We start from the raw sequence: 25,695 nt of genomic DNA, 5'->3' as shown, positions 1-25,695 counted from the left end.
GTCTTGAATTGCTTCCTAATCAAGGTCTTTCCTATACAGTAATGAGGTAGCTGAGAGCTGGGAGCCCTCTGCCTGCCCACTGACTGGATAGAAGGACATATGTTGCCATGTTTCTCATTCCTTTCTCTTTCCTTTCCTTATTTGCCACTGAGGGTCACTGAAAGATGTATTTATTCATGAAAGAAGTCTACTGCCTGTACCTCACAAGGCAAATAGTTCAATAACTATTTTCACAAAAGGACAGTATAGTATATGTTTATATGTTTTGAGCATCTTCATCTTTGTGGTCCTCTATAAAATACATAAGTTCATCTTTAAAGGTATATTGAAATATGTTTAAAGAAAAATAACAAATAGAAAAGAAAAGCACACTTAAGAATTTTCACAAGTGGGGCTGGGAAGGTGGCTCAGTGGTTGAGTGCTTGCCTTGCATGCATGAGGCCCTGGGTTCGATTCCTCAGCACCACAAAAGCAGAAAAAGCCGTAAGTTGTGCTGTGGCTCAAGTGATAGAGTGCTAGCCTTGAGCTGAAGAGCTGAGGGACAGTGACCAGGCTCAGAGTTCAGGCCCCACAACCAACCAAAAAAAAAAAAAAAAGAATTTTCACAAGTTAAATCTGTAATCAATACCAAAGATATAAAAACAGTAATGTCCCCAAAGCTGTCCTACATTCTTCTCTAGTTATTACCTACCCTTTACCTACACACACACAAACACACACACACATTGTAAACTACTGTCCAGACTTAGTAAGGACATAGGCTTCTTAGTAGTGAGCAAGGCTCATTTTGATTGTTTTTGTACTTTACATAAATGTAGAATCATAGAGTATGTCTGGTTTCCTTGTGTTCATGCATTTCATCTATATTATTGAGTATAATTCTCATTGCTGTATGGTATTTTGTGAAGACACTATGCCACAATTTACTGATGAATCTATGTGAATGATAAGCATTAGATAAAACAGGACTCAAGGAGTGAGAGTGAAGAGGCATTTATTTTCTGTAATAAAATATCCTCTAAAATCTTTTAAGTTGTAGGAAACTTTAAAAGTAGGATGTTGTTGTTCCTAGGTGCCCATGCATTTCTGGGCTCTTTTTTACCCAAAGAGAGCAATTGATCATGCCCGAGAACTGGTTAACATGTTAGAGAAGGTGGCTGGCCCCATCGGCATGCGCATAAATCCACCAACCTGTGTTGAACTGAAGGATGACCGGATAGAGACCTACATCAGAACCATCCAGTCCACATTGGGAGTAGAGGTAATAAGCTAACGTAACTGTAACTTATAGGATCTCCCTTTCAGAGTACTTGGATACTTAATTTTAAATTATCTTGGCTACTATTCTTCTATCAATAATATCATACTCATTTGCACATAAAACACTGAACTTAGAAAGTATATTCTCTATGCCTTTTGTTTTTGGGTTTTTGTTTTGTTTATCCCAATCTTAGGGCTTGAACTCAGAAACTGGGCACTATCCCTTAGCTTTTATGCTCAATCTGATACTCTACCACTTTGAGCCACAGCTCCATTTCTGGCTTTTTAGTAGCTAATTGGAAATAAGAGAATCACAGACTTTCCTGCCTTGGCTGACTTTGAACTGTGATCCTCAGATCTCAGCTTCCTAAATAGCTATGACTACAGGTGTGAGCCACCCATGTCTGGCCCCTTTGATTATTTTTGTTTGTGGTAGGCTGTATTCTCCCCTCCTTCTCTCTCTCTTTCTTTCTCTCTCTCTCTCAGATTGAACTCAGGGTCTCCCTCTCTCTTCTTCCTCCCTCTCTCTCTACTTTCTCCTTCTTCCTCTCCTCCCTCTCTTTTACTCCCTTCCTCTCTTTACTCTCTAACCTTTTTCATGTATAGCTAACTTAACTTTAGCTGGTTATCTGGAAAACATGTTGTACTCAGAAAGCAGCTTGGACCAGGTACCCTCTTGCACTATTCTGTACTGAGCTGCCACTTCTCTGGTTTGGCTCAAGATGTAAATTGTTCTAGTGAACAACTTGGCTGGTGGCCCATTACCTGAGTCCTGACAGCTGATCAGGAATGCTGGAGCCTGGGCACTCCCAACTCCAAGTTGAGGCTTCTCACTCTTATCTGTATGTAAATAAAGTAGAGGAAGACTGGGGAGACAACAAAGGTACAAGCAAGGTCTATAGAAGTAATTAGCTTATTCTGATAAGATCTATGCTGGAATTAGATTATCTGTGCCTGATAGCTTTCTCTTTTGACACGTGTGTTGTTCAAGTTTTTTCTTTCTCTTAAATAGAGTCACACTCTGTCATCTAGGCTGACCTAGAACTTTTATCTCAGGCTGGCCTCAAACTCTCAGATTCAGTAATTTTTCTGCTACCTCAACTTCCTTGAATAGCTGAGGCTAGAAGCATGTTGTCCGTAGCATGTTACTTCCTGTTGCTTGCATGTTTTCATCAGGATTTCTTCCTGACTTCCTATGCCTTCCATGTTCTCTGCAGCCTGGCCAATGGTAAGTCCTTCCTTTCAAAAGGAATAGCTCAGTACGTCAGTTTAGTAAATCCTGTTTTGGAGCTTCTTTCATTCTGAGTATGAGAGTACAGTTTTCATATGAGATTCATTAATACTTTTTACCACCCTTCCTTTTTATTTATTTATTTTTTGTTGGTGGTGGGGCTTGAACTCTGGGCTTGAGCACTGTCCCTGCGCTCTTCAGTTCAAGGCAAGAGCTCTAACGCTTGAGCCATAGCACCACTTCCGGTTTTCTAATGGTTTATTGGAGATAAGAGTCTCATGGACTCTCCTGCCTGGACTGGCTTTGAACCATGATCCTCAGATCTCAGCCTCCTGTGTAGCTAGGATTACAGGCGTGAGCCACCAGTGCCTGGCTACCCACCCTTCCTTATACTGGTATTGCTACAGTATCTCTCATCATCCAAACATTCTGTTTACTGTTCTCTTTGGGAGGGATTGTAAGCCCAGGTGTGCAGAAGTTATGTAAGAAACAAATGAAGCCAGCACTGGTGGCTCATGTCTGTAATCCTGTTATTCAGGAGGCTGAGATCTGATGATCATGATTCAAAGCCAGCCTGGGCAGGAAAGTCCATGAGACTCTTATCTCCAATAAAGCACCAGAAAACTGGAAATGGCTCTGTGGCTCAAGTGGTAAAGTGCTTGCCTTGAGCTGAAGAGCTGAGGGACAGTGCCCAGGCCCAGAGTTCAAGCCCCACGACCGACAAAAAAAAAAAAAAGAAAGAAACGTGAATAAGGTGGACCAAGAAAGGCCTGCAGTGAATTGAACAGGGTAATCTGTGTGACTAGAAATAAAAACCCTCTATTGCCAAATTGATAATTTTTTCTTTTTTAAAATTGTTATTATAAAGATGGTATACAGAGGTAAGTCAGAAAATTGAGTTAGTTTCTTTTTGGACAGTGTTACAGCTTCCCTCTCTCCCAGTTTTTCCTACTGCTCCCACCCCACAAATTATATAGTTAATTTCTAACATAGTGTCTAGTGAGTACCACTACCAAATTGATTTTTAATTTGTTCCCTTTTTAATGGAAACCAAAATTCTGGATTTGCATATATGTGAACCTTACTGTGTTTAAATGTTAAGTTTAAAGCAAACAGGACTGGAACATGGTAGAGTATTCACCTACCAGGTATAAGGTTATTAATTCAATCCCCAATACCACTAAGACAGATAATTAATTGGAAAGATAGATAGATAGATAGATAGATAATATAGGTAGATAGTGGGGCCCTGGTGGCTCACACCTATAATACTCAGGAGGTTTAGCTCTGAGGATCACAGTTTGAAGCAAGCCAGAGCTGCCAAGTCTTGAGACTCATCTCCAGGTACATACCAGAAAATCAGAAGTGGAGCTGTGGCTCAAAGAGATAGAGCTCAAGCAGAAGGAGCTCAGGGATAGCATCTAAGCCCAAAATAATAAAGAAATGTAAAAAGGTAGATAAGTATATATAGAGATATGATAGATTAGGTAGATAAATGGAGGGAGGGAGGGAGAGAAAGAGAGATTTTCTGTGTTCAGCTTATTGGCTCATTGTGTGTAGCAAGTTCTACATGACTGAGTAATTGCTAGACTTTGATGTAATTGCTAGACTGCCGTCCTCTGAGAAGTCTTAACACCAGTCTTGATTAGGAGCAATTTACTACAGATTACTTTGTTTGGCAGTGCTTGGCATAAGAATGGACAAACTAACTTCACTTGAGTGCTACTGACTTGAGAGATAGAGGTACAGAGAGAGATACAGTATTGCTTTTGGTATCATTTTCTCTCCCTAACCAGAAAGTAAGGAAGGACTACTGTGGATTTGTCAGTAGCTTCATTCTTTCTGCATTTGTCTCTAAAGGAATGGAATCCTTAGCATAAAAGTAGTTTCTTAGTTCACTAAGAGAGTGGTACACATATTACAGGAATTGACTGCTGTAAATCAAAACCCTTGCATACTTTCAAGCCCGGTCCTTTCCCAGGACCTAAGATCACCCAGAAAATACATATTTGGTAGTGAGAGTTAGCACTAGGTAGCTAATCACAACATATTACCTGTCTATTACAGAGCATTCTGAGCCAAATACTGAGTCAGATTCAACAGCCTTTTTCTGGGTGGAATGTCCACCCTCTTTCTTTCAGTTCCTTTATTCCCATAAAAGTCCCAGACAGTTTAAATCCTGACTGTGTACATTTTCTCTCCCCCAGGGAAAGCTTCAGATGGTTGTGTGCATTATCATGGGCACACGAGATGATCTCTATGGGGCCATCAAGAAGTTGTGCTGTGTGCAGTCCCCAGTGCCTTCACAGGTAAGAGGAGACAACATTGCAGCCCCCCTGACTCTTGGGAAGAGGGGATATCTGTTCAAAAAGACAAAAATAGCTTTTAGAAGCCAGGCATCTTGTGCTGTAGGGCCCGTAAGGGTAATCTGGCAGGCAATAGGAAGCTCTCCTTCCCCAAGTGTATCCTTCTCCCCAGTGATCCCTTCTGCTTGATTTAGGGAGAGATACACTGTCTGAGAGTGTTGGCTGCTTTTCCTAGAAGGTTTTAAAGAATACCCACTCTGCAGGAGATACTTTTGTAAATTTTCATTTGTTAGGGTTGTTTATAGGTAATATGTCTTTGCAGGCATGAATGGCTAGAGACCCTAGAATTTAATTACTAATGCCAACTATTTTATTCACTAACTTGAGTTTCTTAAACAAACTTATTATATAGTATCCCTGATATTTATGGGATCCACACGATGGATTCACCAACCATAGATCAAAAATACTCGTAAAGGGACTGGGAAGCCCTGAGTTTCATTCCTCAGTATCACATAAACAGAAAAGGCCAGAAGTGGTGGTGTGGCTGAAATGGTGGAGTGCTAGCCTTGAGCATAGAGAGGCTCAGGTACAGAGCCTAGGCCCTGAGTTCAAGCCCTAGGAATGGGGGGAAAAAAACACAAAAAAACCCAGAAAAACAGAAAAATTACATCTGGTCGGGCACTGGTGACTCATGCCTGTAATTCTAGCTACTCAGGAGGCTGAGATCTGAGGATCACAGTTCAAAGTTAGCCTGATCAGGAGAGTCTGTGAGACTGATTTCCAATTAACCACCAGAAAGCTAAAAGTGGCATTATGGCTCAACGTGCTAGCCTTGAGCAGAAAAGCACTCAGGCCCCTGAGTTCAAGCCCCACAACCAAAAAAGAAGAATTACATCTGTACCAGACACGTAACAAACTTCTTTCTTTGTGTTTATTCTCTAAACAATGCTGTATAGCAGCTATTTGCATGGCAGTTACATTGTATTAGATGTAATGAGTAACCTAGAGATGATTTAGAGGATGTGCACAGATTATATGCAAATACTCTTGTATTATATGAAAGTGTTGAGCATCAGGAAGGTTTATATATGCATGTGGACATGGTGCTGAAATGAAAGACAACTTATTTTAAATTGTTCACATTTTCTGAGAGACGGATGCTTTTTGCCTTTTCTTATATTTTTTGGTCCTTCATTGTAGGTCATCAATGTCCGAACCATTGGTCAGCCCACCAGGCTTCGGAGTGTGGCTCAGAAAATTTTACTTCAGATGAACTGCAAATTGGGTGGTGAGCTCTGGGGAGTGGATATTCCTCTGGTGAGTGATGCTGAGATGTGTCTTCATCATTCAGTTCAGCTGTCTAGTTATCCTTTCTTGCTGTCTATGCTGAGAATGATCTTTTTATTTGTTTGTTTGTGCTGAAGTACTTTACCACTTGAGCTTTGCCCCCAGCCCTTTTTACTTGATTTTTCACATGGGGTCTCATACCTTTCCCCAAGGCCTGTCGAAGACCTCACTCCTCCTACCTCTGCTTCTTGAGTAGCTAAGATTATAAGCCTGTGCCACCAAACCGAGCCCTAATAAAATGGTGAAAAAGAATAAAAATAAGACCTATATTTCATGATACATGAAAAATTAAATAAAATTCACTTTTCATTGTCTTTAAATACAGTTTCACTGGAACATAATATCCTGGTTTATGTAATAGCTGTGACTGTTTTGTTATAAAGGTAGCATTGAATGCTTCCTGAAAGACTAAAGAGGTCACAGAGCCCATTAGGTCATTAGTCCTTTCATGAAAAGTGTTTGTTGATCCTTGGTCTGGATCTGACTTTGGGCATCATGTTTAGGTAAAGTCATATTGATTGCACCATTTCTCTTTTTTCCCATGTGTAAAGTGTGGGGATGGGAGGATAATTGCTTTGGGGTTCAAATAATAGTTAAATATGGAGTAATAGATTTCCTTGATCTGAATTTGCCTTTTGCTTTTGTTTCTTACTATAGAAAAAATTGATGGTGATTGGAATGGATGTTTACCATGATCCCAGTAGAGGCATGCGATCTGTGGTTGGTTTTGTTGCAAGCATCAATCTGTAAGTGCTAGCCATATTCTCTACTACAGTTGATTGTCTATTTATTATAACTATAGAAGAAATGTTTTAAGTACTTGGTAGTTCAATATAAAGAATACTAACTCCTTCCTTCTCTTATCTCTTAATGTGATACTTGTTTATGGCCTACTTATCAAACTTGCCCCAGGTGCAAGTTTGCTCCCTGCATTGTTGATTGTTTTCTCCCTAGAAATAAGGTATTTTTGTTTGTTCTAATTACAAAAATGTAAGGTATGCTTCTTCCAAATATCTGCAGAAATCTAGAAAAAGTTCCTCATGGTTCATCTCTTGTTAACCACCATCAAAAGTTTGATGTGTGTGTACTTTCCAATTCTTTCTTACGTATTTACACAGTTGTGTGGTGAATATACAGTCATATGTTGCTTAGGTGATTTCATCATTGCATGGATATTAGTAATGTGTACTTACACAAACTGTGATGGTCATGACATCAGGAGGTGATAGAAACTTTAAGGGACCATTGTCAAATATGCAGTTGTGGTGTATGACTCTATGTGTGTGTGTGTGGGGGGGGCAGATGCACACACATGTATACTGATTTATTTACACAAATGAGATATTCATATTTTTCCTCAGTTTCTGGTTTTTTTCAGTGCTGGGGATAGAACCCAGGGCTTAGTACATGCTAGACAAGCAAGTGCTCAACTACTGAGCCCACTACTCAATTTCTTAGTTTCTTTTATGCACTTAGACTATGTATTTTGAATATTTTCCATTTCAATAACAGCTCAGACAAGTCTTTTCAGCTGCTACACAGAATTTATTCAGTTACTAATATTTTCTATTGGAAACATTTTTGTAGGAAATAACTACAATTATATTTATTTTGTATTTTGTATATGGCTTAAGTATGTCTTCCCAGATCACTGTATGTTCTTTTTTTGGGGGGGGGGTTCCAGTCATGGGGTCTGAACTCTGGGCCTGGGTGCTGTCCCTCAGCTCTTCAGCTCAAGGCTAGCGCTCTACCACTTGAGCCACAGCACCACTTCCGGCTTTTTTCTTTTTGCTTATGTGGTGCTGAGGAATCGAACCCAGGGCCTCAGGCATGCAAGGCAAGCACTCTACCACTGAGCCACCTTCCCAGCCCCTCACTGTATGTTCTTATATTCAACACAAATAAATATTCTAGGCAGTGTTTGTTGGGTTGATCAAGAGAGAAACCTGTGTATGTGAACAGCAGACCCTGGCCTTCTTCGTGTCTATTCATCTTCCTTTCTCTCTCTCCGCACCACCCTGCTTAGCACCCTCACTAAGTGGTATTCGAGAGTAGTGTTCCAGATACCTCATCAGGAGATTGTGGATAGCCTGAAACTGTGCCTGATGGACTCCTTGAGAAAGTACTATGAGGTGAGGAGAACAGAAATCTTACCATTTGGGAGGTTTTAAGGACTATCTACCGAAACTCTTTTTGTTTTGTTTTATGCTGGTTATTGGGGCTTCAACTCAGCCCCTGGGCCAGGGGCTTCAACTTAAGCTACACCTCTACGTCCAGCTTTTTGATGGTTAATTTTCTTCCTGGGCTGGCTTTGAACCACAATCCTCATCTCTCAGCCTCCAGAATAGCTAGAAGTCCAGGTATATGCAACAAAGGCCCAGTTATATCTGACCTCTTGAACAGTATTCTGGTGTAGTGGAAGGATCTCAAATCAAAGGCTAGTCTCTTTTGAAAGAGTTATTGCCCAACAAGCTCAGTTCTCCTTTTAAGCTTCTGCTTGTGTTGATCAGTCCAAAGAGCCTAATGCCTCAATTCAGTTTGGTAAGTAGTAATTATTTCCCTGATTGTCAACCTGATGGCTGTAGATATAATCTTCATGTTCTTATCAAAGAATTAAGGGTAAATTTCAGCAATTAAAGTAGCTTATGAATTTACTCAGCTTTTTATGACTATCATTAGGTGCTGACTCTCTTCATTTTGGTCTAAGACAAAGGTATCCCTATAAATCACTTCCCTGTAAAAGAACTCCAAAGAATGCTAACCATGGAGAATTACTGTCATTAAGTTGATAATTAGGTCTGGAACAGTGAGCAAGCACAGTACTGTTTTTTTTTTTTTTTTGCCGGTCCTAGGCCTTGAACACAGGGCCTGGTTTCTATCCCTGAGCCTCTCTGTGCTCGAGCCTAGCACTCTACTACTTGAGTCACAGCACCACTTCTGGCTTCTTCTGCTTATGTGGCACTGAGGACTCAAACCCAGGGCTTCATGCCTGCTAGGCAAGCACTCTACCACAAGCCACATTCCCAGCCCAGTACTGGCTTTTGCCTTGGTCAGTACAGTACATCAAAGGAAGCACTGAGATGTGCTTGTAGGTCCAGGGCTAGTCCTTTATGTAGAAATTAGAGAGTCTGATACCATTTGTGTCTTTTTCTTTTCCCATGCTTATAATATTGGGGCTTCAGCTCAAAGCCTCATACTCTTGCTTGGCTTTTTTTTTTTTTTTTTGCTCAAGGCTGGTGCTCTACCATTTGAACTATACATCTACTTCTGGCTTTTTACTGGCTAACTGGAAAAATATTTTTATCACATTTGTTTGCCTGGTCTGGCTTCAGAACTCAGCCCATTGAGTAGTTAGAATTACAGATGTGTGCCACTGTGTCTGGCTGTTTATTTTTAAAAACAGTTATTGTTTGTGTTTATGTGTTTTAATTTTTATTATAAAGGTAATATACACAGGAGTTATAGTTATATAAGTCTGTGTGTGTTTGTTTAACAAATACTGGCATGCCAAGGTTAAGAAACCCTGAGTTGTGGCCTGACACCTTAAGAGTCACACTTTTTATACAAGATTGTTATTGGAGGCAGGAGGTAACCGAAGTTCTTTTGTGGAAGAGGAGGAAGAAGATGCTAGCCTTCTCTCTCCACAAGACAGTACCCCAAACTAGGCAGTAATTCCAGTTTCTGTGAAGATAAAATATATGTTGTAAATGTTGGAGTACTTGACATTTTTTAGCACAAAAAAGAGGGAAGCCGGGTGCTGGTGGCTCACACTCGTAATCCTAGCTACTCAGGAGGCTGAGATCTGAGGATTGCAGTTCAAAGCCAGCCCAGGCAGGAAAGTCCATGAGACTCTTATCTCCAATAAATCACTAGAAAACCAGAAGTGGCACTGTGGCTCAAGCAATGGACCACTCACCTGGAGCTGAAGAGCTGAGGGACAGCAACCAAGTCCAGAGTTCAAGCCCCACGACTGACAAAAAAAAAAGAGGGAACAATTATACAATATTTGAAACACAGACTTAAACTTCCAAGAGATTCTAGGTGATTTTTTTTTTTTTTTTTGGTTGGTCATGGGGCTTGAACTCTTGGCCTGGGCGCTGTCCCTCAGCTCTTCAGCTCAAGGCGAGCACTCTACCACTTGAGCCACAGCGCCACTTCTGGTTTCCTGAGTGGTTTATTGGAGATAGGAGTCTCACAGCTTTTCCTGCCTGGGCTGGCTTTGAACCGTGATCCTCAGATCTCAACCTCCTAAGTAGCTAGGATTACAGGTGTGAGCCACCAGTGCCCAGCTTTAGGTGATTATTTTTAACCAGAGTTCTTTGAAATCAAATTTTCATGTAACGAATAGTGAATATATGTAAATAATTCTTAAATCAAATTCATAATTTAGCTCTTGAGGGGAAATGTGAACAAAAACCTAGAGTGAGCACATTTGGATCAAAACTAAAATTAAACTGAAGTACTTTTTTCCAGAAGAGAGGGCAGTACTAGGGTTTGAATGCTTGCTAAACTGGTGCTCTACCACCTGAGCCACACCTTCATCCATCCAAAGTACTTGCAAGTGGACGTGTAGGTTAAAATGGAACCGAACTATTTTCTGGACTATTTGAACACAACCTGAGCATAATTACATTCCCCAAACGGGGAAACAGTTATTCTTTAAACTGATTTGAGCCAGCATTTAATTAGCTACAGTACAAATATTTCACATTACCACCAGATTGTAGAATAATATTTAGTGAAGAACCCTTCTACTTCTCAACAGCTTTGGGTATTACAAGTATGTCAAATGCAAGGATGGTAGATGTGTGGCATGTGTGTTCATTTGTTAGAATTTTTCAGACATTTTAGTGTTCTTTGCCTAGACAGTTATTAATATTAAATCCAAGTATAAGGAGGACTGACTCAGCCCATAATTTTCTTGTTGTTCCCTTTAACTTACTCACTTTGATGATATGCTTTATGCCTGTGACTCACACCTTGCTGTTCCTTTCATACTTTATAACACCCGGCCCGTTTTACTACCCTGAGAAAATCTAGAAATGACTAGAAGCTTTTTAATCCCTGCCTATCAAGTACGTAGCTCTAGGGCCAACTGTCAGAGGCATCTACTACCAGGTCTCCAGGCTACACAATTTGAATGTGCCCTATCAGTCATTTCATCCAAGTGAACCATATTTCAGGTGAACCATTGTCTACCTGAAAAGATTGTTATGTACCGTGATGGAGTGTCGGATGGCCAGCTAAAGACAGTTGCCAACTATGAGATTCCTCAGCTGCAGAAGTGTTTTGAATCTTTTGAGAATTACCAGCCCAAGATGGTGGTGTTTGTAGTTCAGAAGAAAATCAGCACCAATCTGTATCTTGCTACCTCCAAGGACTTTGTGACTCCATCCCCAGGGACTGTGGTTGATCACACGATAACAAGCTGTGAGTGGTAAGTTAGCAAAAAAGGTAGTTCCTCATGTGGGAAAGAATAGATTGCTGAGTATTGCCTGGACAGGTGTACAATGGAATCTTAGAGATTTGTACTGTTAAAAAATAAGGCCTAGGCTAGAGATGCAGCTCAGAATCACTTGCCTACCATGAGTGCTATCCCAGCAACACATTATCGCACACATGTTCACATGTGTGTTCACATACACACAAGCTTTCTTTTTAAATTTAGCCAAGTTTATGGTCAGAGAAATTTTTCATGAGATAGGCAGTACCCTGAGTCAGTGGAAGTACAGAGAACTCTACCCAGCAGCCTGGACATACGAACTTGCTTAAAATATAAATAGCAAAGCTTTTACCTCTTAGGTATAATTTATTCCTCCCTTCCTCCCTCCCTCCCTCCCTTCTTTTTTTAAAAATTGAGACAATCTGGCCATGTTGTTCAAGTTGGCTTATAACTTTGCAGTACTCTTGCCTCAGCCTTCCAAGTTGCTGCAATTGCAGGCATGTGCCATCATGCCCAGCTCAGTATAAAATATTGAACATACATTCCTTTCCTAAAACAGCATATGCTTAAGAAACCCCTTACTTAAGGAATTTCTAACGTGATAAGCAAGGAGGCCTGTGTTCTAATCTTGGTTTGGTTCTTGTGTGTTCTTGATCCAGTCATTTATGTCTCTGAGACTTTGGTGAAAGATGCCCAAGATCCTTTGCAGTGCTCTCTGACCAAATCCAACTGTCTGTTCATTAACTGGTATTTTTCCTGACTAGGGTGGATTTCTACCTTCTTGCACATCACGTGCGGCAAGGCTGTGGCATTCCTACACATTATGTCTGTGTTCTCAACACTGCAAACCTGAGCCCTGATCACATGCAGAGGTGAGTCTATCAGGAACTCTCTCTCTCTGTAATTCAGACCAGCTGGCTAAGATGAGGTTACTGCCTCTGCTAATAAATATTTTTATCCCTCGCCTTTTTTCGCATCTTTTGTTTTTGTGTTTGTGTTTTGGTGCCAATCCTGGGGCTTAAACTCAGGACCTGGTGCTGTCCCTGACGTTTTGCTCCAGTCTATCACTCTTCCACTTGAGCCACAGCTCCACTCCTAGATTTTTGGTGGTAAATTGGAGATAAGAATCTCACAGACTTTTCATGCCTGGCTGGCTTTAAACAGAGATTCTCAGATCTCAGCTTCCTGAGTAGCTAGGATTACAAGGCATGAGTTGCCAGAGCCCAGCCTCAGATCTTTGAATAGTATATGTTTTTAAGGAGTGTTTGATAATCCTAATTCTACATTAAAATGAGTTGAAGAGCCTCAGACTTCCAATCAGAACACCTTAAGGTGTGTGTGTGTGTGTGTGTGTGTGTGTGTGTGTGTGTTGCTGCTGTTGTTTTGTTCTTTTTTCTTTTTAGGTCTGAGACCAGGGCTTGACCTGATGCTTTTACTCATTAACTGACACTCTGCCAACTGAGCCATGCCTCCAACCCCTGTTATTTATTTTTGCCAGTACCAGGCCTTGAACTCAGAGCATTACATTCTTCATTGGTTTGGCTTTTTCACTCACAGCTGGCCTACTCTACCAATTGAGTCATGCCTCCAGTCCACCATTGGCTGGTTAATTGGAGATGGGTCTGAAGACTTTTCTGCTGACCCTGGCTTCAAACCTTCATATTCAGATCTTAGCCTCCTGAGTAGATTGAATAACAGGCATGTGGCACTAATGCCTGGCTGTTTTGTTTTTTAAACAGGGAGGATCTCGCTGTGTTGCCCAGGTTGCTCCAAATTCTGGGCTCAATCAGTCCTTCTTCATCAGCCTCTACCAAGTAGCTGGGAATACAGATACATGCTTCCAGGTCCCCTAGCATTGTTATTAAAAACTTTTCCAGGTTACTAAGGTTTGGGACCCACTGTCTTTAAGTTCAGAGTATATAAATACTCTATAAGGTACTCCTTCTGCTGACTTTGCCTACAGACAAAAAAAAGTGTTCTCTGGCCTGGGAATGTGGGTGCTTAGTGGTAGAGTACTTGCCTGGTATGTATGAAGCCCCGGGTTTGACTTCTCAGTACGACAAAAACAGAAGAGTGGCTCTGTGACTCAAGTGGTAAAGTGTTAGCCTTGAGCAAAAGAAGCTCAGGGACAGGACCCAGGCCCTGAGTTTAAGCCCCAGGACTGGCCAAAAAAAAAAAAAGTTTTCTCTGCATGTTGATTTGATTTTCTTACTTTAATATACAAACAAGAGATAATTAGAAATGAGAGGCTTTACCCATTCTCTGACTTAGAAAGAATGGCATCATGTATTCCAGGGTTCACCAGTTGCTAGTGAATGTATTGTGTCACATCCCCAAGCATTATCCTACCCTGAAATGGAGGTGGAGGGTGATAAGGATCATACTTTATTCTTGCCTTACAGGTTGACTTTCAAACTATGCCACATGTACTGGAATTGGCCTGGTACCATCAGAGTTCCAGCTCCTTGCAAGTATGCCCACAAGCTAGCTTTCCTGTCTGGACAGATCTTACATCAGGAACCAGCTATCCAGCTGTGTGAGAACCTGTTCTTCTTGTGATGGCAGCCTAGGAATAGGCTGGCAAGGAGAAATTGGACTTCTAACTCAGCTGCATCTCTTACAGAATCGACATACCAAAGTGGCATTTATGTCAGCATTCATTCTTTGCTTTCTCCAACCTTGTAGAATAAGATTTCTTTTTTGTGTGTTAAAATCTGATATCAACAAGAAGCAAGTTTCTTAGTCTCAGATATAAATGGGCTTGCTGCCAATGGTACTACAGTACTGCTACTGCTTAGAGTGGTGTGAATGCAGGATGGGCCATTAAGAACTTCCCAAGGTAGATAGATGTATGTTTATCATGTGGAAGGCCCCAAATATCTCATATGTCAGTAAAGAGCTCCCAAGACAATATGAGCTTTTTTGGCCAGTAGAGACAGCACTTACACCTAGAAGTTGTGCTTAACAGAATTACTGCCATTTCTAGTGCCATAGGTGATAATGAAGTCATTGCAAATGTCTTAGAGAGTTACTTTATTTGAGCAACTGAAACAGTTAAAAATTAGTCTGTAAGGCAGAGTTTTTCAGAGATCTTGCTGTTGCTGACATCTGTGGAAGGCATGTAGTAAAATAGTTTGTGGCATGGTCAGGCAGGCCCTTGCTGTCTAACCTTTCCTGGAGAGGAGCTTGATGACACCTGTAATGACTTAGTTTAAAAGTAGCTTGCAGCTATGCCTTGGCTTTCTGAATGTTTAGCTGAGCCTTTTCTGACCATTTTGGTTACTATGTACTATATTACTTTCTTGCTCCTCCAACACACACATTGAAAAGGTGGGTTTGTAAGGCAGAGTTTGCTCTTTGTGACTGGTCTGCAGTAAGTTTCAGGGGTTTTTCTTTTTGTTTTTGTTTTTTTGCTGGTCCTGGGGCTTGAACTCAAGGTCTGAGCACTGTCTCTGACCTTCTTTTGCTCAAGGCTAGCACTCTACCACTTGAGCCACAGCGCCACTTCTGGCTTTTTCTGTTTTTATGTGGTAGTGAGGAATCAAACTCAGGGCTTCATGCATGCTAGGCAAGCATTCTACTACTAAGTCATATTCCCAGCCCCAAGTTTGAGTTTTTAAGTAACAATTTCAACAGAAAAGAATGGAACAGTTAGGAGAGTTCTGGGTAGTTTTGAGTTTTTATTGACCCTTTCTTGGAGGTGCATAGCCTTTGCTTTTGTATTGTCTGTGAGATAGAACATTTCTCTTGCAAATGAAGCTCTTGCAGCTGTGGGCTCACTTAACTAGGAGTTTTCCAGAATCCAGAAGCCATCTGGGTAAAACTAGACACTCTTGCAAAGTCTAGACTGTAGTCACCAGACCTTTGAATCTCAGTGTTGTGAGGAAGCGATGGTTTTCTGCGTGGCTCTCCCCAGTCCTGTCTCAAAACCATCCAGCTCTTTCAGGCTGGACTTTCAAAGCGAAATTATTTAACATTTTCAAATTTCTATTTGTTTATTCATGTTTTTATATGATGGAAAAAGAGGAGATAGAGCAGAAATGCTCATTTTAAATGACAGAGTACTGGTGCTAGGAATTTAGCTTAGTGGTACAACATTTACCTAGCCAGGTGGAAGGCCCAGGTTCAATCTGCGGCACTGGAAATACAATATGGAAAAATAAAACAAGAGTGTATAGAAAAAGGTTAGCCTTTAAAGCTATCTCAGAGAAGAAACTAGACTGGAGATACAGCTCAGTGGTAGAGTGCTTGCCTAGCATATGCAAGGCCTTGGGTTTCATCCCTGATACAGCAAGAAAAGAAAAGAAAAAAGACACCAAGTAAGCTTTATCTGTTGTAACACCAAGAGGCTGGGAAGGGATGAGCATCGATGGTCCTCAGGTGCACTCCTGGTTTTAGTTGGAGCCCCCCTATTGAGGCAAGGCTCAGACTTGGAATTTAAAAGCACTGAGCCCAAAGAGATTGAACCACTGATCTCTGGCAGAACAACCCCATTTTCTCATTTTCTTTGGAAGCATTTTGAATTTCTCTTTTGAAGTTGGATTTACTAATAGTCTTTTTCTCTTAATCAGAACAAATACTTGAATATAATGCCTAATATCCCCACTTTTTACTCCTAGTGTTCTATTCATGTGTTTTCAGTTTCAATGTCAAATAGTTGGGTTAACATAAGGTGGGAAATAAAAACAAATTTGTATAAATGTGTAATTTGTTGGAAAGTGTTATTTATATGTCAAATGTATACAGTTCCTTTTCCTTCAGAGAGCTGTACCACCAGATTGTCCATTCTGCAAGCCAGGTGCACTTGTGTTAGCTAGGTAATTTCACCCTGAACAGGGCAGGAATGCTTAACCAGAAAACATTCTGGCAGTCTTACCTCAGAGACTAATGAGGCATATATACATTTTATGTGTGTTTTCTCTTCCCATAGGTTCCATTTGCCTGGGAGAGTCAGTTAATGTCCAAGCGTGGCTCTCCACCCTTTATGAAATGTCTGTCTTTTACCTATACTTTCTGGTGTATCTGCTTCCTTTTCTGCCCGTTGACTTTTCCATTATACCTGTCAACAAAACAACAAAATCTCACAGAAATTAATGAAATAGAAAACAGAAACAAGGGCTGGGAAGGTGGCTCAGCAGTAGAGTGCTTGCCTCGCATGCATGAGGCCCTGGGTTCAATTCCTCAGCACCAAATAAATAGAAAAAAAGGCCAGAAGAAGCACTGTGGCTCAAGTGGTAGCATGCTAGCCTTGAGCTGCAGAGCTCAAGGACAGTGCCCAGTTTAAGCCCCACGACTGACCTCCCCCCACCCCCCAAAAAAGAAAAAAAAGTAAGTGGAACCAGAACTTGGTTCTTTGAAGAGATTAACAAAATGGCAGACCATTAATTAGACTGATCAGTAATAAAGACTCAAATTGCTAATATTTGGGCAAAAGGGATCATTAGGGGTTACTATGAACAAATAGATAAAGTAGATAAAATTCACACATTCCTGGAGGTCACTTGCAACCAAGCATGTATTCTCAGCTGTCTTGCTTGGCTGTGAATCTATCAGATGGGAACAGGAATCACAATTAAGACTTCTTTTTAACCCTTTGGCTGACAGTGTGTAAGATGCTAGCACATGAGTCCTCAGAGCTGCAAAGGACCTTCACATCATCACCTATCTTTTTTTTTTTTTTTGGTCATGGGGCTTGAATTTGGCTTGGGCTCTGTCCCTGAGCTCTTCAGGGCTCTGTCCCTGAGCTCTTCAGCTCAAGGTAAGCACTCTACCGCTAGAGCCACAGCACCACTTTTGGTTTTCTGATGGTTTATTGGAGATAAGAGTCTCAGACTTTCCTGCCTGGGCTGGGTTTGAATTGCAATCCTCAGATCTCAGCCTCCTGAGTAGCTAGGATTACAGATGTGAGCCACTGGCGCCTGGCTCCCACCAATCCTTTTAAATTTGTTAAGCCATACCAAATATAGAAATCACATTTTTTTTTTCCTCAAAAACTGTAAGCACTGGAGAAATTGGTCATTGATCTCACAGGCTGTAGAAAAGCTATGGACTCTTGGCATATAAGTTCTCTTTGGCATATAAGTTCTCTACTGTGGTAGAGAACTTATAGATACAGAGGTGGGAGAGGAAGATAATTTTGTCCCCTTTCACCACACACTACCTAATGGGGTATTGGTTTCTGAGTCCCTGGCTCCACTCTGCACAGCCAAGGTAGGAGGAGGAGCTCTCCATTCTCTTGCTTTTTGCCTAATGCTGTTTCCCTCACTTCACATAGGAGAAATCTGTCTACATACTTTTGGCACAAAGACATGGTTTGAGCAGAATAGCAACAATGTTCTATCAGTTTCTGGTGCTCAGTTATCTTAAATATTGCCCAGCATCAAACTTGGTGTGTTGGACTATTCATTCATCCAGCAAATATTTCTTCAGAGTTGGTTATGTGTAAGATGTTACACTAGATGTTATACTGAATTTCTTAAAATCCAGGCAGATTGCGTGTAATACTAGGAATAGAAATGAGGTACATGGAAGGGAAAAGTGGATCATAAGCCTTATTCTGTAGATCACAATCCAACAAAGGTCATGGAATCAATTTAGTCAGATGGTTACTTTTTTTTTTTCCCCCCAGACATGGAGCTTGAACTCAGGGCCTAGGCACTGTCCCTGAGCTTCTTTTCCCTCAAGGCTAGCATTCTACCATTTGAGCCACAGCGTCACTCCTGGCTTTTTCTATTTATGTGGTGCTGAGGAATCAAACCCAGGTCTTCATGCATGCTAGGTAAGCACTCAACCACTAAGCCACATTCCATCCTTGTTACTACTTTTTAAAAAGGAATTATGTATTACCAGTGCATTGAGTATTATTAACATTTTGTGGGTTTTGTTGTAGTTTGCTTTTTGTGTGTATGTGTGTCCTGGGATCAAACCCAGGGCCTCCCAAATGCTAGACAAGCACTCTTCCTCTGACCTATAACCCCAGTTGACATTTTGTATAATGTTTGGTGTATTATTTATATTGGAGTAAGGTATTTTCTAATGTGGATTATGGTAAAAAAAAAAAATTCCAGTGTGGTGGTTCATACTTATACTCTAGAGGCTGAGGCAGAGCACCTTAAATTTGAGGCCAGCCTGAGTTACAAAGTGAATGAGGCCCAATCTAAAGAGAAAGAAGAATTAGAAAGGAGGAAAGAAGAAAAGAAGGAAGGAGATCAAATATACTTCAGAATAATAGAGACGTTTTGCGGGAGAGGGGGAGGAATAGTTAGGATTCTAACAATGACATACTTAAGTTGTGGGATGGAGGGGGTAAAAGGTAGGACCACTGGGGCACTGAACTGGCACTATGCATGCAGGACAATGACAATGTAGGATTTAATTAACATAAACCTATAGAATTGGGGAGTCTAGATATGGGGACATGACCTTTTGATTTTGAGCTACGTTAATAATTAATTGTATGCCCCTCTGGGATTACTGATAGCTTATCAGTGTTGGTTGCCCCTGTGGACTTTGGCAGCTCTCTCTACCTTTAGTTGGTTGCAGAGAAGTGAGAATGGCATGCTAGGCCCTATGGTGGGTGTCTGTCCTTCCTCCTCTCCCTTCTCCGCACTTTCTGAGTGCTTGAATACCTAAATTTCCCAGGAGTAGCATTATTGTATTGACTGGAGAAAAAAAAAAAAAAAAAACAACCATAGAACTACTTGCTATAGCAAGAAAAGAACTTTTTTAAAAAAAATTGTGCTTATGGACTTCATACTATCCAGGGCTCTATGTATTTGAAGTATTTTATTTCTGATGGGCTACGCATTTTTTTTCCCATTCTTTAAGGAAAAGCCTGATGAGGAACTTTTTCTGACAGCCCTTTGGTTTAGTCACAAGTGAATGACATAAGGTTGGCAGAACAGCAAGTTTAACTAAGAAATACAAATATAAAGGGCTATTACAGAGATGAAAGAGCTCTGGGGAAATTTCTGCAAGAGTTATCATTACCTTAAATTTACTTGGAAAATAAATGAGAATTCAATAGCACTTTTGTCCCCCTTACCCACTGGAGCATTGTAATTACAGGTGAGGATAAATGAATTTTAGAAATCCCAGGGTCCTGCAAGTCTCTTCTTCCAGAGTGACCAGAAGATCCATCGCTGGCTTCACTGCTGCTTTCCCATCCTCCCCCCAGCCCAGAGAGCAGGCTGAGGGGCGGGAGGGGGGGCGGGTAGGGGGAAGGGATGGGGGGGATGGGTAGTGGTCCTTCCTGCCATCTCTGTTCTAGGGACTGCCTGCTTTTTTTTTTTTTGAACCCCTTAACGCTGCCTTCACGGCGGGGGGTGGGGGGTGGGGCGGTGCTCTCCAAGACTTGTGTGTCCCTCTTTTCCTACCCAAATTTCAGAGGCAGAGACTCCGTCGGCTCTCATTCTACTTAAAGCCTTTTCCTCTTGAGTTCCACAGACCCAGGTGTCAGCAGTTTGGCTTTAGAGGAAATAATCCACAACTCGCCCGAGGTGGGACAACCAGAGTTTAAATGGTGGTTTATTTTGTCAAGAAATTTGCATTTCCGAAGGCAGACTTCCATCTCAATAGGCCAGTCCCCCAACGGAAGAGATTCCAGGATGTCCCCTCGCACATAAAGGCACACTTAGCCCCGTCTGACTCCTTCAGGTGTTGGGTTATTGCGGCTAAGTGGTGTGAGATCTAGCTTGAAAAGCGAGGATCATTTGGTTGATTTGGAACTCGAACGGGACATTTTCGTTCTTTTGGCTTGTGGGAGCTCTGCAGTGGAAAGAGTCCGGGGCGCCCCCTCCTAGAAAGCGTCTCAGGATGGGCCGGGAGGGGAGAAGCCTGCTGACATCGGTCAGCAGAGTTAAAGTGCAGGCTTCATTTCAAGCGAGGAAGGCGTTCGACCTGGGAGGGCGGAGGCCAGAGTGTGAGCGCTTCCCACGGAGGTGGGGAGAAGGTGTAGTGGAATGGGAGGTTTCCAGAAGAAGGAGGAGCCCGTGGGCCTCGGTGAATCAGGGATGGAATTCGAGGGAAGGCTGGAGAGAGCCGAACCAGCCGAGTCCGGGCTGCCCGGCGCCGGAAGCCCGGAGCTGGCTGGCTCCCTGGCGGCTGCACGCCGGTCGCCCCACGTGGCAGGCCCAGGGGAGCCCGGCAGGGCGGGGCCTGCCACGTGGGGGCGGGGCCCTAGTAGGCGGGGCCTGTCGCTGACGCGCGGGGTATATAGCCGGGCATGCGCATCTCGACGGAGCCCGGACGCAGGGAGGGGGGCTTCTAGCTGTCTCTGCGGACACTCCGGCTGAACCGCTCTTTCATTGCCGGTCACCCCCGGGCCTGGCGTGAGAGGCTGCGCGGGCCCTGCTGCCAGCCGCCGGGCATCAGGTGAGAGCGGAGAGCGGGCGCTCAGGATGGGCACTGACGTGCAGGGGCGGCGCGCTCCGGGGTGGGGGCGCCGGGTGGGGGCGGGGGTGCCGGCGCACACAGGACCCGGAGCCGCTCCGGGGAGCGCGCGCGCCCGGATGCGGCCGGCACCTGGCCGCGGTGCCACGGTGGCGAGGGGGAAGGAAGGAGGTCACAGCGACTGTCCCTTGGGCAGGAGGGCGCGGGATGGGGCCGAGAAGGGCGCCCAGGACGCCGGTAGCTGCGCAGAGAGCGGCGGTGGGCTTCCAGGGACCTGGGGACCCTGAGCGCAGGAGCGTGGCGACAGCCCGGCGCACGGGCAAATCTGATGCGCGGACCCTGGGTCCGCTTCGAGGGGACACTGGGGTCTGCGCTGCGCCTTCTGGGGATTGTGGGTCCCCATCACCTCGAAGCTCAAAATCGATGCCCCGAATTTTCCTGCGGGGCGGTAGCGGGACCCGGTAACTCCTGGGAGGCGCTGACCGCCTCCCCCCGCAACCTGGCTTACCGCGAGGATGGCTCTTGGGTTATTTTTGTTCCGACTGACCAAGTTAGGTGGTCTGGGTTCAGGCTGCCCTCTTTTGGCGTCTTAGGGCTACGGGACCAAAAAAAAAAAAAAAAAAAATCCAGGCAGTTTCATCTTGGGATCCTGAGGTCCAATCAAAACGTAGAAATTTGCCCTTTCTCTAGGTTGAGGGTCCAGTTTAAAGGATCTAGTGCTAGCCTGGGCCTAGGTCCCCAAAAAACTGCTTTTTCCAAATAGTTGCATGGTTCCACGTGTCCAAAAGGACTCGAGTATGATTTGGTCAGGGACAGAGTGCCGGATTCTTCCTCTCTGAGCAATCCATATTTGAATTTCTGACTTTTCGTCATTTCTTTCCTGGTAGCCTCCAGCCATGGAGATCAGCACTTGCCTGCTGGGGGTGGTGATGGTAGGAGCTGGCCTGAGGGTGGTCACTCTGGCTTCTGCTTCTGTTGAGGCTTAGCTTCTAGCTTTAGGATGACTAAGGTCCGACTAGATGGCTTATCTACAGTATGTACGTTTCTATAATCATTACCTCTTAAAATGTAGGCCCTCACCTAAACACGGAAAGGAACTTTCTTTGAGGAAGCACCTGAAGGATTGTCCAGAATCAAACTTTCAGAGGCTGGGGTTATAAACCACGTATTCCCGTTTTATTGGCACCTCAGGTGAGTTTTGTTTTGTTTTGTTTCAGTTGTGTAATGGTCAGGAGATGGACTAGTAGACTAAGTTACTTTCTAGATATGATGAGGAGAATTGAACAGTGGAGAGGGAAAACTCTGGGTCTTGTCTCTTCTTCTGGAAGGAACACACATTCCTACCTATTCTGGCTTTTGTTACTCACCTAGCCTCTGGGATTATGGAAGAGGACAAGCTGAGGACCACTATTGGCTGAGAAGCCTACTGACAAAGGGTGGGGGTGGGGGTAACTGTGTTATTATCCTTGTCATTTAGGCAAGAAGAGGAGTCAGAATTATGGGCTCCTTGAGGTACAGAGCCCCATGATTCCCAGAATACAGATCCAAAGCCAGAGTTGCTGAGAAGAGCAGGTCTGATGCACATGGCTGTGCTCTGAGTGGGGCACTTTGATGGGCACCATAGATGAACAGTGAGGTGGTTACCTGAGATTCTTGCTGCTAGGGGCAGTGAAGTTCAGGTAGTGCATGGTGACAGGAAGGAGAGTTTAGGACTTCCGAGTCAGATGTCTACGTGTCCAAATCCTGGCCTCCTTACTCTAGTGAGAAATTTCATAACCCCTTGGGTCTGTTTTAACTGTCTCATGGGCTGTTGTGATTGTGCCTAGAACTTGTCATCCTTGTGGGTGGAATGGGTGCTTTACCATTGTATTTAATTCTGGAAATAGTTCTTCAAAGAAGAGATACTCCTCCTCTAAGCTAATAATGTTCAGGAAAGGGGTGTGTGTGTGTGTGTGTGTGTGTGTGTGTGTGTGTGTGTGTGTGTGTGTGTGTGTGTGTGTGTGTGTGTGTGTGTGTGTGTGTGTGTGTGTGTGTGTGTGTGTGTGTGTGTGTGTGTGTGTGTGTGTGTGTGTGTGTGTGTGTGTGTGTGTGTTCCTGTTTTCAAAGGCTTCCTATCTTCCCCTTTCCTTACCTGGTCATATCCAGATGAACTTCAACCCACATCCAATATCCATACAGTCTTGGGATCTCCTTAGTGCCGTCTAGCATCAGGAACTCCTCTCCTCACTGTGCCAGAGCACTTCCACCTGGTCACATTTGATGCCGGAAGAAAGGAATGCCCCGCCCTTTGCAAACCACAGACCTGGTAGCATGTTATCTGGATGGAGTTTATTTGAAAAACTGAAAGATACTGGATCCAGAGAGGTTAATTGGTGTCCCCAGGTAACATTGCTCCCTAGTGTCCAATTGGTAGGTGAATACCAAAGAAGTGTTTATTTTGATTCCTAAGTATGGAAAAGTTGCTGATCGTACTTGTTTTTTTCTTGATACCTTGAAGTGCAGGTGACAATTGTCTCTGTGTATTGAGGGAAAGGGAGGTGGATTTTGCTTTTGTCACAGGAGTTTCTTCTGGAGCATCTCCTACTTCCTCTTTCAGACTCCAGAGATGAGAGAATGAGAAGTGATCACAGAACGGTCATGTTATGTCTGTCAACCTCCCTTCCACCCTCTGTCCCAACAACACACACAAGATTCTATAGAGGGCCTTCTCTGACCTCCAGGTTGGCGGCTGTCGGAATGCCAAGAGATAAAGAGTCCAGAGTCTGCTCAGTTGGGACTGCTGCCAGCCCAGGGCCTCTTGCCTGCAAAGGGCAGTGGCACCACAATGGCTCCAAGCCCCAACAGCCATCTTACCTTCCAGATGTGCCTCTCGTTGGGCCCAGATGAGATGGGGAGGCAGAGCCTCCTGCCCCCTGGTCCAGATTTCTGGACCAGGCCAGGAACCTGCCATGTAAGATGAGACAGTCACAGAATCTATCTGTCAAGAGAACATGCTCAGTCTTGGGATACCAAATTCCCTATCTTGGCAACCAGAGACCTGACTGCTGTACAGCCTCCTGACCTGCAGCCGCAGGCCCTGGAGAGTTCTGGGGTTTGTGTGACAGTCCTAAGCTTATTACCAGAGTCCCTAGTGGCTCTCAGAGCACTCAGTATTCATACTTAATAAAATATCCATTAAAAGTTGGGAATTAGCTGGGTGCTGGTGGCTTACACCTGTAATCCTAACTACTCAGGAGGCTGAAATCTGAGGATTGTGGGCAGCCTGGGCAGGAAAGTCCATGAGACTCTTATCTCTAATAAACCACCAGAAAATTGAAAGTTGCCCTGTGGCTCAAGTGGTAGAGCACTAGCCTTGACCTGAAGAGCTTAGGGACAGTGCACTTTCCAGAGTTCAAACCCCACAACCAAAAAAAAAAAAAATTGGGAATTAAAGGGATGGAGATGTAGCTCAACAAGGTAGCTCTTGCCTGGCATGCACAGGGCCCTGAGTTTCATCTGTAGTACCAAAAAAAAAAAAAACAAACAACCATGCTTTCAGTAATCTGTTTTCTCTTAAAATTATATCTTTGTTTTATTCACAGAGACGTTTTTTTAAGGTGGTATTGGGGATCAAACTCAGAGCCTAGAGCATGCTGGGTAATCAAGGACTGTGCCACCAAGCTACATCCTGGTCCCTTCTCTGAGATTTGTGGTTTAGGGTCAAGGCCTTTTCTTTGTAGCTTTAGGTCCAATAAGTAGACTTGAGATTGTACCCAAAAATCACGCTTAGGAATAGCCCCTGTAATTCTATTGCTTCCCTTCTTCCTCCTTCCCTTTGTTTAGTCTGGATCTGCCGATCTTTCCATATGGATTCATGGAATGTTTTTGCTGTTCTCTGTTATGGCTGCTTAGTGTTCCACACCATGGAGTACTCTGTTTCTTAAAATGTATTTCCCTCAAGTTAGGTTTTTCCATTATGTACCAGATTTCAATGAATAACATTGTGCAAGTGGTGTTTCCTATGTGTATGAGTCTGGAATTCTATGAAATGGGATTGCTGGGTAAAAGTTTAGCTGTATCTGTTTAACTAGTTTTTCTTTTTTTGTTTTTTGTACCAGTCCTGGGCCTTGAACTCAGGGCCTGGACTCTGTCCCTGGGCTCTTTTTGCTTAAAACTAATGTTTTACCACTTGAGACACAGCTCTACTTGAGATTAATAGTTTATTGGAGATAAGAGTCTCATAGACTTTTCTTCCCAGACTGGCTTTGAACTGCAATCCTCAAATCTTAGCTTCCAGAATAGCTAGGATTACACTGGTGCCTTTTAGCTTTTTATTTTTAAAAAAATATTAGAGCTTAAAACAGTTGAACCATATTTACAATCCCACTTTTATGCACACACCTTATTTAATTGCTGCCCCCTTTCTTTGAGACAGGATCTCTTGCTGTGCTGGATTCCTGTGGCTCACACCTGTAATCCTAGCTACTCAGGATGCTAAGATCTGAGAATTATGGTTTGAAGCCAGCCGGAGCAGGAAAATCTGTGAGACTTTTATCTCCAATTAACCCCCAGAAAACCAGAAGTGGTGCTGTGGCTCAAAATGGTATGGCACTAGCTTTGAGCGATAAAGCTCAGAGACAATGCTGTCATGCCCCACAACCAACCAAAAAAAACCCACACACACAAAAGAAAAAAAGATCTCTTGCTATATATAGCCTTCTATTCAAGATTCTCCT

The 25,695-nt window shown here is 43.1% G+C and overlaps 2 protein-coding genes across 5 annotated transcripts in view; both read left to right on the top strand.

Annotated features, from left to right (window-relative positions):
* The window catches only part of Piwil2 (piwi like RNA-mediated gene silencing 2), a 35,069-nt gene extending 20,566 nt beyond the window's left edge, over positions 1–14,503 (top strand). Inside the window, exons 15-22 of one of the 2 annotated variants that reach the window (XM_042667214.1) lie at positions 1,073–1,261; positions 4,699–4,800; positions 6,001–6,117; positions 6,805–6,893; positions 8,174–8,279; positions 11,331–11,584; positions 12,355–12,462; positions 13,993–14,503. In XM_042667214.1, coding sequence (XP_042523148.1) covers positions 1,073–1,261; positions 4,699–4,800; positions 6,001–6,117; positions 6,805–6,893; positions 8,174–8,279; positions 11,331–11,584; positions 12,355–12,462; positions 13,993–14,149 — 1,122 coding nt within the window. In that variant the 3' untranslated portion in view covers positions 14,150–14,503. The remainder of the gene's footprint in view (positions 1–1,072; positions 1,262–4,698; positions 4,801–6,000; positions 6,118–6,804; positions 6,894–8,173; positions 8,280–11,330; positions 11,585–12,354; positions 12,463–13,992) is intronic. The other variant, XM_042667213.1, reaches the window with a different exon arrangement.
* A 6,323-nt stretch (positions 14,504–20,826) lies between these two features.
* The window catches only part of Slc39a14 (solute carrier family 39 member 14), a 51,552-nt gene continuing 46,683 nt past the window's right edge, over positions 20,827–25,695 (top strand). For 2 of the 3 annotated variants that reach the window (XM_042667211.1, XM_042667210.1), the window contains exons 1-2: positions 20,827–20,962; positions 22,053–22,171. The gene's annotated coding sequence lies outside the window, so the exon portion shown is untranslated. The remainder of the gene's footprint in view (positions 20,963–22,052; positions 22,172–25,695) is intronic. The other variant, XM_042667212.1, reaches the window with a different exon arrangement.

The sequence above is a fragment of the Dipodomys spectabilis genome, unplaced genomic scaffold, assembly GCF_019054845.1.
Source record: "Dipodomys spectabilis isolate Male_0828 unplaced genomic scaffold, ASM1905484v1 ptg000380l, whole genome shotgun sequence".
NCBI classification, from domain to species: domain Eukaryota; kingdom Metazoa; phylum Chordata; class Mammalia; order Rodentia; family Heteromyidae; genus Dipodomys; species Dipodomys spectabilis.
The sequence above is the reverse complement of the archived record's forward strand: the minus strand, read 5'-3'. Positions and strand labels throughout refer to the sequence as shown.